This window comes from Thunnus thynnus, chromosome 12, assembly GCF_963924715.1.
Source record: "Thunnus thynnus chromosome 12, fThuThy2.1, whole genome shotgun sequence".
Taxonomy (NCBI): Eukaryota; Metazoa; Chordata; class Actinopteri; order Scombriformes; family Scombridae; genus Thunnus; species Thunnus thynnus.
The window spans coordinates 4,257,930-4,274,446 of NC_089528.1; the positions used below are offsets into that span (position 1 = coordinate 4,257,930).

Genomic DNA, 16,517 nt, shown 5'->3' on the forward strand with positions numbered 1-16,517 from the left:
ATGTGGTCCAGGGATAAGAGCTGGGCTGTGTTCGAAATCACATTCAAACGTACTATTCATACTAAGTATGGCGTCAAATTGAGTATGTAGTGCGTTTCAACTGCATAGTATGTGGATTTTGTGTACGCGAGAAATACCCAGATGTATGAGAGCTTGTGAGCTTACTGGACATACTCAACTGCATTGCGTCTCTTCAGACTGCGCAATGGGGGAGATGAGCCAGACTAAAAGCTGGTGTAATTTTCGCTGTAGGACTGTTAATATGTCACTTTATTATGTTTCAATATTTTTTCAGGCGAGAAAGTAACAATTTGGATTCACAATATGGGGTCAAGTTATCCAAATAACGCCTGATTAAAAATTTTAAATTTAAAAATCCATGACGTCATCACAATGTAAAGTCTATGGGCCGAGCGGGGGCTCGCCAACACCAATGGAGCTCGCGGACAAGTCCAGTGGGGAAACACTACTGCGCACATTCAGTGGGCCGGACAACATGTAAACAAACCCGGAAGCTAGACACCTTTTTTTTTGCCCCCAGGCGAGCAATTCCTACAGGATTGAATTGGCGCCACTCTAGTCCCGTATAGGCTATATACATCCATGTCGTTTAAGGAATAGGGTGGAGCGTAAGCGAGTGAGTGGTTAAGCGAGAGAGCGAGCATCAGCAAAGTGACGGTGAAAACCAGGAGCGGAGGAAAAGGTCAGTAGCAAATTTTAAATCTGATAGTAAATGCATAGTACAGGAAACAGTTTGTTAGTTAATAAATGCTGCAGCTTGCCAAGACCATGAAAAGTCACGTCTGTTATTTCCCCACCTGCTGGAAAAGTGAAGGGCCTTAGCTCCAAAGTCAACGTTAACGTCTTACTTCCATCTTACTTCCTTGCTTGTGGTGATATGTTAATGTTGTGTTTATTGCTTGTTGCACAAGCGGCCAAAAATTCAATTAATGTAGTTTTAAGAGTAAGTAATAAGTTTCTTATTAAAACGTGGTCAAAACTATAAAAAAAGAAGTATGTCTTTGCTTTATAAACAAGAAATAAAAAAATGTTTTTTCAGAAATCTGACTCAACAAAGATGCTATCAAGAGACACAACACAATTAAATGAAAAAGAAAAAAACAAGGCAATCCTGAATATCATAAAAAGCCTTTAATAAAGTATATAATAATATTAATAAACATAAACATGTTTCAGCTAAATTCCCTCATTAGGGTTTTGAATTTAAATACAAAGACACTTAGACTATAACTAAACTATCACTGACCAATGCTACAGTATAACTGAAGCGAGTTCACTGAGACGCTATAGACCCTTCTCACAGTAGACTGTTATGAGCAGTGGAGCAGGTGGACCCAAAGGCAAAGACTGAGCAAGGCTGATGAAAAACTTCTTTATTCTTGAGATGTGTGGGCAAAAAACAAAAAGCTGGCTGAGCAAAAAAAAAAAAAAAAATACAAGACAAGCACAAAGAAACAGAACCAACTGTAATGAAATGGAACCAAATGAACTGAACAGATGACTAGACAAGGGCAGGCTGGGCGCTGATTGGCTGGGAAGACACTAGGAGCAGGGCAGCGTTAATGAGCTTGGTGCATGGCAGATGTGGATGGAGAAACAGACAGGAGGAACACAGAAGAGGAATAGAGCAATAGAGAAATAGAGAAGAAAAACAGAAAACAAAACCACAGTACACACAATCTTCTAAATATAATCCAGTATATATTCACCCATCAAAGAATACGCATGGATATAAACCCAAGTACACAACCCCATAAGCTAACTAATAATGCAAGACAGTCCTTTAAATCTACAACCCAAATCATAAAGGAGCAAAACCATATGACCAAAAGGACTGGACAACAGAAGTGTAACCAAGAGAACAAAAACACAAAAACCATGAGTCCATGACATAGACATGCTGAATGGAGCCATCGTTTAAGTTATTATTTAAACCTGTGCTTTTTCTGCATTGACAAATCGAAATGTCTGCTGTGAAAAGGGTCTATTATGCCTGACTGATTTTTATGGGCCCCTCCTACACTACATGTTATCTGTAACCTTCTGAAGCAGATGCTGATTCAAACAACTGACCACCACCTTTTTTTCCCCCTGTAACTAAGTAATGTACGTTTTACAAAACAGTGTGCAACTTAGCCAGAGGGCACATAATAACGGGAAAAACAAAGTAAACAGAGCAAAAGGAGCAACATAAATAAATATATGTTAACAAAAATCTTTCAGAAAAGTTGTCAATATAAGCACTGTTTATGTAGCCGTAATATTTTTGGAAAACTTAACTGAGTCAAAAAAGGGTTTGGATATTTTGTTGTTGTTGTTGTATTTTATTTCATATTTTTAAAAGCAAGCAGGAGGGGTCTAGATTCACTAAACTCAAATTTATGTCAAATTTGACCATTAAAAAAAATGGATTAATCTTATCCATCTTCCTACCAACGTCTAACTTCAGCAGGCACTAGATAGGTTCACAAAGATAGGGAAAAGGAAAATGAATCAGCAAAATAATAACTCCAGAGGGACGGAGAACTTTATTGACATTATTAGAATAAGCAGCAAGAAATTCTTAATAGTTATTTAGCTAACCATTTGATTTAAGCAGCTGGCTACAATATTTAGGTAGGCAGGTCATAGGCCTATACATCATTACTATCAGTACTCCATCAGAATCATCTGAGTCTGTGCCAAACTCTAATCAGTGTGCACTGGTTTACAATATGTCTATAAACTGGCCTGTCCTGGAGAGCTGATGATTACCCTGCAGGACAGTCCAGTGGAGGAGAGTCCTTAAAACAGGCAGGAAGGAGTTAAACACAGATTTATGTATATGAAAGAGGTGGAGTTTGGACCTGGCCGTTCACTATGATCAATGTTTGATTTAACCACAGCTCTGGTGCAGTGCACCCTGAAACCTGCCCGCTGTCCAGCTCTGCTGAACTTCAACCCTAGAGAGTGATATCTGCTTTGTCTGTCGCTCCACCTTATTGACAGATTTGCCAGATAACGTTTGGTGCCTTTAAACAGTCAAGTCATTGTCTGAAATCTCTGCAAGTGAGAGGAGTGAGCCTGATAAGGACGGTCAGCTGTCAGATAGTTCCACTTGGGAGCAGAGCAGTCCCGGACAGTGCTTCGGACCTCTAATCCAGAAACCAGCTACAATCTGCAGGACATCTTCACAAAGCACTTGAAAGCCTTTACAGCTCAAACTGGACAGAAGCATCATGTTGAGTAAAGATCTTCCCGATATTGAGGTAACTTGTATGTTTCTTGTTCTACCTTTTTTTCCTCAGCAGGACCCTCAATTAACTCTTCATGAACAAACTGTGTATCTGCAGGTTGCAAACAAGCTGGTGTGGAGTGCAAATCCACCATGAACACAATAAACTATCATCTCTTGGTTTAAATGAATCTGCATGATGCAAACTGGCAGTGCACAAAGTGTCAAATTGGTTAAAATTGTGTTTAAGATTTAAAAGACAGAAAGATACAATGATACATTTTCTGAAAAGTGATACTTAGGTGTAAATGATGTTATTGTTGTTCATATTTGTGGTTGTTCTGCTAATCCTGATTTTTCCCATCATGTTCCCATTACATTCATGTATATGGAACAACAGTTATATTAAAATGTAACTATCCTGCATATGCTGAGGTAACCCAGGATCCTGCCCAGGCTCCATTTTTTTCATCTAGATCAAGGTTAGAAATGATGATTCAGGTTAGAAATAGTTAAGTGTATGCATGGTGTAGGTGAAGTTAAGATGAACAACCTGTTCAAGAGAAAGTCTAATACTTGTGTTGTATTCGTTTCAAACTACTATAAGTATCACAAAGTCACTAGAAATGAAGTGGTCAGTGAACTCAAGATGACCTTTACACACTGCCGGTCCCTAGAAGAATGTTTCACAAGTATCTTTTCTTGAGGATTAATACTTTTAACAGGATATGACTAATCCAAGGCCTCACAATGTTGCACACATGACTGAATCTACGAGGTACAGAGGTAATGTCTGTAGTTTCAAAATAATGATACTTACCCAGAAAAATTGCCGTAATACAGAAAAAGAAACTCAAAATACTTAAAAGATAATACTTAATCACAGTACTTACACACTGCTTCAGAAGTGCTCTCTGGGAAGTGGAGGACATAAACAAGTTTGATCACCGAGCACTAAAGATGGAGGTGGAATTTGAGGATTAGCATTTAAGCACATTGGTCATTACATTGATTGCAAGTATTGTAGCGCACATGTTTCCTCACCTAGCTGGGCCGTGATGCTTTAGACCAAAATACTATATATCAAAGTGGCAACAGACAGAACAGAAGCTCTGATGTTAATGGTGAAACATCACTTCTGTACGTGAACACACGAATACAATTAATTGATTTGCACAAATAAAAGTGAACATACAGTCTCCTTTTGCAAAATAGTAGTGACAGCATGACTAAAGGACATTTAAAGATTGAAAAGTTCATATCCTGCCTCAACAAAAGTATCACTGAGCCTATGTAGTACACACATGCTTTTAAATTATATGTAAGGTACTTACTGCCATTTGAAGACGTTGCAAACGTGTTATAATGGACTTAAAGGATGGGTTCACAGTTTTTCAAGTGTGTCTTAAAACAACAGCCAGGTGCCCATATGAACAGTGAAAGAGCTTTTCCTCGCTGTAATCATTCCTCCTGTTCATACTGGCTGTTAAAAAATCTCCTTCAAATGTTTTTACAGTGTAAGTGATGGAGGCCAAAATCCACAGTCAATCACATTTTTTGCACAGGGGGAGAACTGTGGATTTTGGCCTCCATCACTTACATTGTAATAATGGTCAGTATGAACAGGAAGAATGATTACAGAAAGCACCTGACTATTGTTTTAAGACAGACTTGAAAAATTTTGAACTCGTCCTTTAAATGAATAGATTTTAACATTAATGTTGCCTACAGCAGCTTTAAAGGCCAACACAGTTGTAGTTTTCTGGGATATACTGTACATCATATGACAGAACGTACAGTACATACTCACAATATGTTTTAGGGGAATGACTGGAGTTACAAGCCCTATTCTTTTCTAGACAGTATGCTAATATGCCGCATAAACATGTAAGGGTTAAAAGCATAAAAAAGCATAAAAATGTTATGCAGTCCTTACAGTATTATGTAACAAGCCATGTGCTGTGTTGTACAAGCTGCAGATAAGTAACGTGTGGTCAGATAGGCGGTCCTGGTGAGCATGTGTAGAGATGGTGCAATAGACTGAACAGATGTCATTGCAATCTGCAACTCTACATGTTCTGAAACTGAGATTCTGTATGCAAGAAGCAAACGATTATAAAGTAACTGGCAGGTAATGTTATCACTTCACAAAATATATAAAAGAAAACACTCTAAATGAAGAAACCTGCTAATTATGAATTTGATATGAAAACATCACATTGTGATATTCAGAGTAGTTATTTCAAATTGATGATGAAAGTAAATTCTTGAGATTAGTTAACTTGAACTAACTGTAACAAAGTTGTATTTTTATACAATTGTTTTTAATGTTTTTAATTGTTTTTATCTCCAGATAAACATGTGATTACATGTTAATATTCCATATCTTGAGTCAAAACCTAAAGACTTAGAGAGCATCAGAGAACATCTTCCTGTTTTAATCGGATACATTTCCTGATGTAACAGGATGTTGGCAGGGGACATAAGTCATATCTTCATTTCCACTGTTATGGATTGATCCGACAGGTCACATAACCTCAGCGCATTGACCTGGCAGCTCATCATTATCTTATCATCCCAACCATCCAAACAAGCAAACTTCCTAGAATGTTCTATAGTTTTAGTGGTTTTTTGCAAGCAGAGCAGTGTGTGTGTGTGTGTGTGCTATAAGGACAGATAACAGTGGTTCATCAACAACAGGTGGAAAGCAACTATCAATTGGTTCCTGTGCCATTTATAATTCATAGCTCTAAAGCTTTGGATAGCAGAAGGACGCTTCCATTTAAGAACTATATGTAAAACAAAAAATCTGCATGAAATGTAACAATGTTTCATTAATAGATGATTATTGCACAGGTTTTGACATAATGTCAAAGTGAAATGTGTGATTCTTCCCCCCCTCCATTTATTAAATGTTCAAAAAACTTGTGGTTAACAGTTCAAGAATAATCAAGAATCTTTTTACTGATGTGTTGATCTTTTTTGAAACATTTTTGTACAGAGCATCCTGGCTCTGAACCCCAGGGTGAAGAGTCACGCCCAGATTGTGTCGACAGCCAACAAGAAGAAAGAAAAGAAACACTGGAAGAGAAACCCTGAGAGGAACTGTGATGTGAGAGACACACATAAAACTTAGCTTTGATTTGGTGTTGCTTTAGTCCAGTCAGAGCATTTGTTCAGTATTTTCATCCTCACTACATACTATATACTATACTATTCTCTTTCTGTAACCCTCTCTTTCTGTTTTCAGTCCTGTGTGAAATTAGAGAACAACTTTGATGACATCAAACACACAACACTGAGTGAGCGTGGAGCTCTACGAGAAGCAATGAGGTGAGCGTGAATGACTTAGCTGTTTTTAGATCCAAAGTACCAGTTTGAACTGACTTGTAGCCAGTGGTGGAAAGTAAATAAGTATATTTATTCAAGTACTGTACTTCAGTACAATTTTGAGGTACTTGTACTTTACTGAGTATTTCCATCTGATGCTACCTCATACTGCCACTCCACTACATTTCAGAGGGAAATATTGTACTTTCTACTCCACTACATTTATTTGACAGCTTTAGTTACTTTTTGGCTTTCGATGTCTTACAAAAAGCAGTGTGTAGTCGGGGTCACATTTCACATGTCTATGAGTTGTTAACAGCTCCACCAAATGGTGATTTTTCCCTCTAAACTTCTCACATGCTTTCATTTCAATAAATGTTCAAATGATCCAATATTTCACCAAAAATCAAAGATTAGAGAAAAAGTCCAAAAACTGAAAATAGATGTGTGTATCAGAACTTTGTTTTTCCTTCTTTCCTCTCCCATTAATCATTTCATGACCTCTCAGATTTATCTGCTGACCCTTTGGAGGGGCCCGACCCCTAGGTTGGGAACCACTGGACTAAACTAGCTAACTGTACATAAAGTAGTTGAAACTAGCTCCACTTCCAGCAGCTACAACAGTAACATGCTGCTCTAACACTGATGCTTCACTATTAATCTAATGTCAGAGGGACCAAACAACTACTTTGACTGTAATACTTTAACCATGCTGATACTCATGTACTTTTAATTAAGTAGGATTTTTCATGCAGTATTTTTACATTGCTGTATTGGTACTTTAACTTAAGTAAAGGATCTGAGTACTTCTTCCACCACTGCTTGTAACACCCTCACAAACTCATTCACATCTTTTGGCTACAGAGTGGTTTGATCATTGTCAGAAAAGTTCTACACCTGTAGGCCTGCACCCCCTGTAGGAAAGAATGGTGCAGCAGTGTAGACCTGCAGATGTAGACATGTTGGTTGCAATTTGAACACATGCACCACCTGCGGACAAAGACTGTCACCACTGCAGGCAGATGATGACGTCACATTTCATGTTTGCCATGGTGCTGATTTCTTGGACCAGACTGTGACCAGGCTTCTTACATCTCAATAGCACAACTTGTCTAAGCTGTCAAATAAAAGTAAAAATCTGTGTTTAGGTGTCTAAAATGCGCTGATGCTCCCTGTCAAAAGAGCTGCCCAACTAACCTGGATATCAAGTCGTTTATTACGAGTATCTCTAATAAGGTACTGTGAAATATATACACACATTGTATCCATGCATGCTCACATTGTTGAATGCCAGTTTTGTGATGTGGGAGGTGTCTCAGAAGATGTTAAAGGACAAACAAAGAATGAGGAATACAGAAAATTATACATTACTAATTGCCATGACTATATCATTCATGTTTGTGTGTATCTATGTGTCTGTGTGTATACCAGAACTACTATGGAGCAGCGCGGGCCATCCTATCTGACAACCCTCTGGGTTTGACTTGTGGAATGGTTTGTCCCACATCAGAGCTGTGTGTTGGGGGCTGCAACCTGTATGCCTCTGAGGAAGGACCCATTAACATCGGAGGGTTACAGCAGTTTGCTACTGAGGTACAGCATTTATAACTGTCAAAAAACTGTTTGAAAACATATATCAAACCATTTCTAGAATTTTCTGCTCAGATAACTCAACTGTCATCAGTTACAGCCAGCTGCAGTTATGTCACCATCTTTATTTATATGGCCATGTGTATGTGTTTATTCTGCTTCTTTAATGTTTTTGAGAAAACATTGAATGAGCTTTTTACTTAGCATGATGTGCACAGATACACAATTATCACACTGTTATTTATGTCAGATAACATAGTTAACCATGCAATTGTGTCTTTAAAACTCAGTATATTCTTCACAGGTTAGTTCATGCTTACAACTTGGGTTTACTGTAGTTTTAAGATTAAAATAATTATTTGATTTAGGTTGAGATAAATGGTCACTCTTCAGCAGAAGTCATGGTACACAGAAATTAAAGGCAACCATGTTGTGTTGAGAGTGTTTGGATTAGAGTTATTATTTGAATGCAGTCCATTAAAGCTCTTCAAATGTGTTTGTGTGTACGTGTTTCTTCTCAGGTGTTCAGTAAGATGGGCATCCCTCAGATCAGGAATCCTGAGCTCCCACCAGCCAGTGAGATGCCAGAGTCTTACCATGCCCCCATTGCTCTGATTGGCTGTGGCCCTGCCTCAATCAGCTGTGCTTCCTTCCTGGCCCGACTTGGATATGATAATATCACCATATTTGAGAAACAGAAATACACTGGAGGGCTAAGGTATCATATCATATCATATCATATCATATCATATCATATCATATCATGTTGTATTGTATTATACTTACATATACAGTACCAGTCAAACTCATTCAAATGAATGGGATGTTGTGTCCAAACTTTTGTCTGCTACTGTATATATTGTACTGAAGTTCTTTAATAATTTAAGTAGCAAATAAACATGTTTGTAGGGCTTTTAAAAGTTACAGTTACAAAGTTACTTTAGCAGGGGTTAAGATACTGCAACTGCATTGTAATTACTCAAGTTAAACTGTATCTAAAGTGCACACACTAAATTATCTCAACATACAACATACACAAAAACAGCAGATAAAAGCACAGAATTAGATTTTAAACTTAAGTATTGAGTATCACAATAAAACAATGACAACAACAGCTATTCATTAAAAAACATAAATCCTTGTTAAAATATAAAATGAAAGATGTCACAAGGTTATCTGACTATTTATTCGCTATCTAAATTTACAGAATTTTTTTAAGCAGAGGATAATTGTCGGTGATAATGAGGGAGATCATAAAGGTGTTTCATAAACCAAGATAACTAGTTAAGCCAGGCTTATTTCTGTAAGTCAGACTTGGCGTATCCATAATGGTAAGAAGACAGGCGACTGGCTGCTGAAGCATCCCTGTATGTCAGATTATCAAAAAGGCAGGATGACAGATGTATACTGATATATGAGACACAAACAATCAACAAAGGGTTGTTCTTCCACGCAGCACATCAGAAATCCCCCAGTTCCGGCTTCCCTATGAGGTTGTCCAGTTTGAAATAAACTTGATGAAGGACCTGGGAGTCAAGGTACAACTCATATCATACTGACGCATATTTACATTTTTGGATGGTAACAATACTAATGGCCTCAGCATGTAATAAAGTATGATAACGAGCTCACAATTTTAAGGGGTGTCTTTAAAATTTGTCAGTACCGTATCTGATGAAAACACACACACAAGAAAATAAAGCTGATAAAGATAATGGAAAGATGATATATATGATATATTGGATATGGCATAATAAAGTAATACTACTGTATTAAGACATTCTCAGGATTTGTTTTACACAGTCCTGTTTAAACGTCTTTGTGTGCATTTGTGTGTATACATCAGGTGGTGTGTGAGAAGGGTCTAGGTGTTAACGGAATGACTCTGAAGTCTCTGAAAGAAGAGGGATTCAAATCAGTCTTCATTGGGATCGGTGAGTGTCTCTCATCATTCAAAACAGTGATGCATGTCATATGTATACATGTGTGAGCTTTTAGCTATAGCTATTAGCTGTGTATGTGTTACCGGCGCCAGACCTAGGGGAAATCTGGACCGGCAGCAAAGGTTACACAGGCAAGGGTGCACTGTGTAGCCGATAAAAACATGGTCTGTGGACTGTGGATTAATAAGGGAGAGAGCCAAAGTTAGCGTCTTGCTCTAGCCGATGCTCATTTAATATTGACACAACAGTATAAAACTGTACATATTTCTCAGTTATGTCAGTTTCCTGAAATCTACAGCTTCAAGGTTCATATTTCACATTCACACCAAAACATGTTACAGAAATAAAATAAATGTTGGAACCAAACTCACAATAAACAATATAAAACATTTTGTCAAAGAAACATAACTTCACACAAATTCAAAATATGACTTACATTTCTAAATAAATAAGAATAGGCTTAACTACAATATAATGTAATATATGTATAAAATATAATATACAGCACAAAAATTATATTACCCAAAACACACATTTACTTTACTGACATTACTACAATCACTCCTATTTTAACACATACACCACAGTTACACTCATCCTACACTGATATGACGTACACAAAACCTTTCTGCAACATTAGCGTAACACTCCTTTGCACTTGCACTTAACCTCTTAACAAAATGGCGCGACTCTGCCTTGTTAACGAGCGACCGGAAGTGAAACTGGTTTGAATATAGCATCTCTATTTACCATTAACTCGCGACTGACTGGCTTATACTCTAAAACAATCTTTTAAACACATTTCCATATGTTACCACATGCAAAGGTCTGTAACTTTCACTGACAAAATAGTAGAAAACCGAAATTCACGGAGGTAACTATTATCAATGTCGGCGCCCACGAAACATACAGCAACAAAAATACGTTTCAAATACATCTCTAAACCATGTCACAACTTCACAGAACGATTTCCAATGCATTTACATTAGTTATTAAACAAAGCTAATCATAGAAAAGCAAGTTTTAACATACCTGTGGATTAATAAGGGAGAGAGCCAAAGTTAGCGTCTTGCTCTAGCCGATGCTCATTTAATATTGAGCTACGCATGAGCAGAGCAGATACGAGTGACCTCCTTCAGGTATCCACAGTGGCATTAGAGCGCTGCCTACTGACATCTTTGAGTATTGACCTGATGTCAAAACTGTATAAACAGAGTTAGATTAGTTCACATAATTAACAAAAAATTAGGGGGTGTCTGTTTACATACAAAACTTAACATGTGGCATTTCCAACCCATTACACTCTCCCCTGCTTTAAGAGATGTCTCCGGACATCTAGAACCAAACTAACACAAGTTAGGTGTAGTTGTCAAGAGTTTAGAAAGTCTAATAGTCAGTATACAGTCTGCTGTATTTGTACAGGTGAATGTATGTTTAAGTCAGGGAGTACATTTTCACAAGTCTAACATGTCCATACTGAGGTAGGGTAGTAGCAAGGTTCAGGAACAGCTGGATAAAATGACATGGGATAGGGGACACAAGCAAACATCAGGTTCGCTCCTGCCCTCCAGGGCTGATATGAAGGCTGCCCAAGGTGGTCATATGTGAGCATTTCTCGAGGCTTCATTGCTCGAGTTGACCTCCTCACAGGTGGCACTTCCTCTCCTGAGGGCTCGGGGACATGTTCACTGTAGTCCTGATGCTCCTCTGAACCTGCCTCCTCCCCAGTCTCATCCGTTGCATGTTCCTCCTGTAGTTCCTCAGCCAGTGTCGGTCGGGCAGCAGCCAGTGTTGGTGGGGACACTGAATCTGGGACTGCAACAGGGTCAGGTTCATGTCGCTGCTGGTTCTGAACTGTCTCTGTTACTTTTTCAACTGGCCGGAACTCAGGAGCTACAGCACTGAGTTGACTGTGTGGTTCAGACTGAGGCATTGGGTGTCTGACTCTCCTCCTCTCATACACAGGTATAGTCCTTAGGCAGTATGTGTATTCCTCCTCTTCCTCAGAATGTTCTGACTCTTGTTCTACTGTTTCTCTGTTATTTGTGTGTGTCTCTCCTCGTTTTTGTCTTTTTCTGGGTGTGCACTGAGTCTGTTGGTCTGGGTCCAAGGGCAAATCGTTAACAAGTAGCAGAAGGTTTCGATGCAGGACACGTAGAGTTCGGTCTCCAGTTTCTGGCTGAACTCTGTACACAGGTCCATCTCCAAGCTTTTCAACAACACGATGAATCCTCTTTTCCCAGTATGAGCGAAGTTTGCCTGGACCACCCCTCTCTGACAGATTTCTGACAAGCACCCGATCTCCAGGCTGCAGCACAATGCCTTTAACACGCTGGTCGTACTGTTTCTTCCCCTTAGCTGAGCTTTTTTCACTGTTATCAGAGGCAATTTTGTATGCCTCCTGCATGCGAGAAGCCCATTTCTGTGCATACTCTTGTCTGGTCTGCGGTGTTTGTTCAGATTTCAAGTCGAAAAGCAAATCAACAGGCAAACGTGGTGCTCTGCCATACAGGAGAAAGAATGGCGAGTAGCCTGTACTCTCATGCCTCGTACAGTTGTACGCATGGACTATGTGGGGTAGATGGTCCTTCCACTCAGTTTTCTTTTCCTCGTGCAAAGTACGCAGCATCTGTAGGAGGGTTCTGTTCAGACGCTCGACGGGATTCCCCTGTGGGTGATAGGGGGTGGTTCGAGAGTGGGCAATTCCGGACAGTTGTTGGAGTCTCTGGAAAAGGCTGTTCTCAAACTCACGGCCCTGGTCATGATGTAGCTTTTCAGGGTACCCAAAGCGTGGAATAAAGTCTGAAAAGATCTTTTCGGCTGCTGTTCTGCCTGACTTGTTTTTGGTTGGGTATGCTTGTGCAAAACGAGTAAAGTGGTCTACTAGGACTAAAATGTACTCATAGCCACCTTTACTCGGTTCAAGATGGAGGTAGTCAACAGAGATGAGCTCGAAAGGGGCGCTTGTTGTTATTGAGCCCATTGGTGCTCTCTCTGGGATACAAGGCTGCTTCTGCTTAAGACACTGACACTGGCGAATGACGTAGTCTTCAATTTCGCGTTGCATGAAGGGCCAATAAAATCTTTCTCTCGCTAAATGAATGACTTTGTCTGCGCCGACATGCCCCATATCATCATGCAGGTGTTTCAGCACAGTCGACTTAAGCTTACTGGGGAGTACCAACTGTTTCCTTTGTCCTGCCTGCCTGTACAATATTCCCTTGTCAAGCATGAGTCTGTTCCATTCGTGTATTAGTCTGCGTGTCTCTCGTCCCATTTGCCTCTTGTCTTTGTCATTAGGATTCCACCCTCTTTTTTTTAGGTTTATCACCTCACAGATAGGAACATCTCCCCTTTGAGCTGCCCTTACACTTTCTGGGGTGATAACTGGAATGCCTTCATGAGGGGTTTCATCGGCACCAGGGCGCATCTGCAACGCAGCCACCCATGGCACATCACTGTCTCTCATTGCTCTGTCCCCCTGCCAGATGGCAGAAATAACATCTGGGGGCATTATTTCAGTGTACTCTTTCAGGTGTTCATGGAGTTGGACTGGATATCGTGAGAGGGTGTCAGCGTCTGTGTTTGACTTTCCTGGCCGATATCTGATGGTGAAATGGAAATCGGCTAGCTCGCCCACCCAGCGATGCCCGACTGCATTCAACTTGGCTGTGCTCAGAACATAAGTGAGGGGATTATTATCCGTGTACACAGTGAAGGTGGGTGCATAATAGAGGTAATCTCTAAATTTGTCGCAGATCGCCCACTTCAGTGCAAGGAACTCCAGCTTGCCAGAATGGAGATGATAATTCTTCTCAGCAGGTGTGAGTGATCTGGAGCCAAAAGCAATGACACGGAGTTTGTTTCCCTGCTGCTGATAGAGCACTGCACCCAGACCCTCATTTGATGCGTCAGTGTGAAGGACGAAGGGCGACTCAAAATCTGGGTAGGCCAAGATGGGTGGACTGGTTAGCATGTCAACAAGGCGCGACACCACTGCACTGTGTTCTGGTGTCCACTGGACAGGTGCCTTGGATGGGAGCTGGCCATTGCTGGGCTTAGTCTTTCTTGTTCTAGCTGAGGTGACTCCCTGCCTAAACTCACTTGGACTTTCTATGAGCTTAAACAGGGGCCTGGCTATCCTTGAAAAGTCCTGTATGAAGGTTCTATAATAGCCTAAAAACCCAAGGAGAGCTCTGACCTCACCAACATTCTTTGGCTCCCTATCCTTCAGATGGTAGACTGCCTCAAGATCTTTAGGGTCTATCTGGACACCTTCACTGGTCACTAGACGCCCTACATATCTGACCTGCCTTTTGAATAGTTCACATTTTTTTGGATGTAGTTTAACACCATGCTCCCGCAGCCGGTGGAGCACCTTCCTCAGGTCGTCAACGTGGTCATGAAAGGTCTTGGAAAAGCAGAGCACGTCATCCAAGTATGGAGAGCAGCACTCGTCCCTTAAACCATCAAGGACTCCCTCCATGCACCTTTGAAAAGCGGCCGGGGCATTGGTAAGGCCAAATGGGAGGCGGATCCACTCGTACAGACCCCAGGGCGTACTAAAGGCTGTCAGGTGTCTAGAGCTCTCGTCGACGAAGCCCTGGTGGTAAGCACTGCCCTGGTCGAGTATCGAGAACCACGAGTAGCCCCCAAGGTTGTCCAGCAAATCTTGGATGCGTGGAAGAGGGTGGCGATCGGGGATGGTTTTGAGGTTCAAGCCCCGAAAGTCAACACACAAACGTAAGCTCTTGTCCTTTTTTCTAACGCAGACCACTGGTGACGAGTAGGGAGAGGCAGACTTCCTGATCCAGCCGTGGTCGAGCAGGTTCTGGACATATTCCTTAACCTCTTTGTACAAGGGCTTGGGAACTGAGTTGTATGATGTCTGGACTGGTGTTTCATCCTTTAGGTGGATTTTCAGTTTCAGGCTTGGGATGCAACCAATGTCAGAATCGTCCTTGGCAAAAACATCTGACTCTGCGTACAACATATCTCTGACTATCTTTTGCTCACTCTCTTCCAGGTGGGACACATCAACAGGTGGGTGCCATCTCTGTTTTGTCATGTCTGCTGTCTTGTGTCTACCATTTGGCTGTTTTTGCCTATCTGTGTTTGGCTGAACTGAACATGTGTTTACAGTGGGAGGGAAAACTGGCTCAGAGTTACCTGTGGACAAATTAACTGGTCTCACCTCAGTAACTTCCTCCAATGTGCCTAACACTGTTCTCTTTGTGAGATAGATATCATGTTTTGTTGGGTTTTGAATGGGGATTTTAACAACTTTAGAAGACCCACTTGGAACATCTACTAAAGCTGGAAACAGCTCTAATCCCTCAGGACAGGTACTCGCTAGATCAGGTTGAAAAAGCATTGTCCCACCCCTTGGCCATTCCCTGACTCTGCACTTCACCTCACAAATCTGCCCCGCAGGAATAGTTACACCTCTCTTGCCTGTTCTTACACTACTCTCAAAGGTGGTTTCATCAGGGGTCAAAATCTGGAGAGCTGAAACTAGCGCTTCCACTGCACTGTTACTGATACTTAAAGCCTCTTTTAATAACGCAGAAACATCAGCTTCACCTCTCTGTTCTTGGTTTGCTTTAATGATCTCACCTATGACATTGCTGCCTAAAAGGGGACAATTAAGACTGTCTTGGCTGACTAATAGTGGCACTTGGATGGTGACACATCCATGGTTCTCACTACAGACCTGGAGTTCCACATCTGCCCATCCATCGAAGGGAACATCTGTGCCATTAGCTGCAGCAATGTCCAAGGGCTGGTCAAGGAGGAGGGTTTCGAGTGGCTGGATCTGGATGTTGGGGAGTGCTTTTTCCATCCACGCTCTCTCTACCATAGTCACTTGAGCCCCTGAATCGAGCAACATTTGAAGAGGAACTTTGTTGATAGCACAGGACACCATACAACGCTTTCCTATGAGCTGTGCTATTCGCTTTCTTGGTGGTGGTTGACATGGTGTGTTTGCTTTTACAGGGCTGGCTGCCTTAGACTGATGGGATGCTTTAGGTTGGCTGGCTTGTGCTGGGGGCTCCTCAGCTGTCACGGTCACTGGTTGCCCCTCACCAGTGACCTCATTCCGTTTCCCGATAGTTTCCTTTGGAGACAGCCAATGGCGCGGTGTCCAGCTTGGCCACAAACAAAGCAGTGAGGGCAGCTCACTTTGCTTTGCTGTACACAGTCATTGCATCTGCCCCTGTTATCAGTTGTTGGCGCCTGAGGACAAGCTGTGGTGGAGCAGGGACCCCCAGGTGTCACACTGTCAGCAGGCTTTACCATCTGTGCCAGATGTTTGGTCAGTGAGGACACTTGTGCAGTCAGTTCTTGAATAGCAGCACGGTTAGCCTGTAGCTGAGTGTCAACTTTATCTTGCCTAGCTGAGTCACTACAGTCAAGCT

The 16,517-nt window shown here is 41.1% G+C and overlaps 1 protein-coding gene across 3 annotated transcripts in view; it reads left to right on the plus strand.

The window, feature by feature from the left end:
* The first annotated feature begins 431 nt into the window (after nt 1–431).
* Nucleotides 432–16,517, plus strand: part of dpydb (dihydropyrimidine dehydrogenase b) — a 29,278-nt gene continuing 13,192 nt past the window's right edge. Inside the window, exons 1-9 of one of the 3 annotated variants that reach the window (XM_067604902.1) lie at nt 432–703; nt 2,907–3,269; nt 6,237–6,347; nt 6,486–6,568; nt 7,714–7,801; nt 7,997–8,158; nt 8,677–8,873; nt 9,612–9,693; nt 10,002–10,089. In XM_067604902.1, the coding sequence (XP_067461003.1) occupies nt 3,240–3,269; nt 6,237–6,347; nt 6,486–6,568; nt 7,714–7,801; nt 7,997–8,158; nt 8,677–8,873; nt 9,612–9,693; nt 10,002–10,089 (841 nt within the window). In that variant the 5' untranslated portion in view covers nt 432–703; nt 2,907–3,239. The remainder of the gene's footprint in view (nt 704–2,906; nt 3,270–6,236; nt 6,348–6,485; nt 6,569–7,713; nt 7,802–7,996; nt 8,159–8,676; nt 8,874–9,611; nt 9,694–10,001; nt 10,090–16,517) is intronic. The other 2 variants (XM_067604903.1, XM_067604904.1) reach the window with 2 other exon arrangements.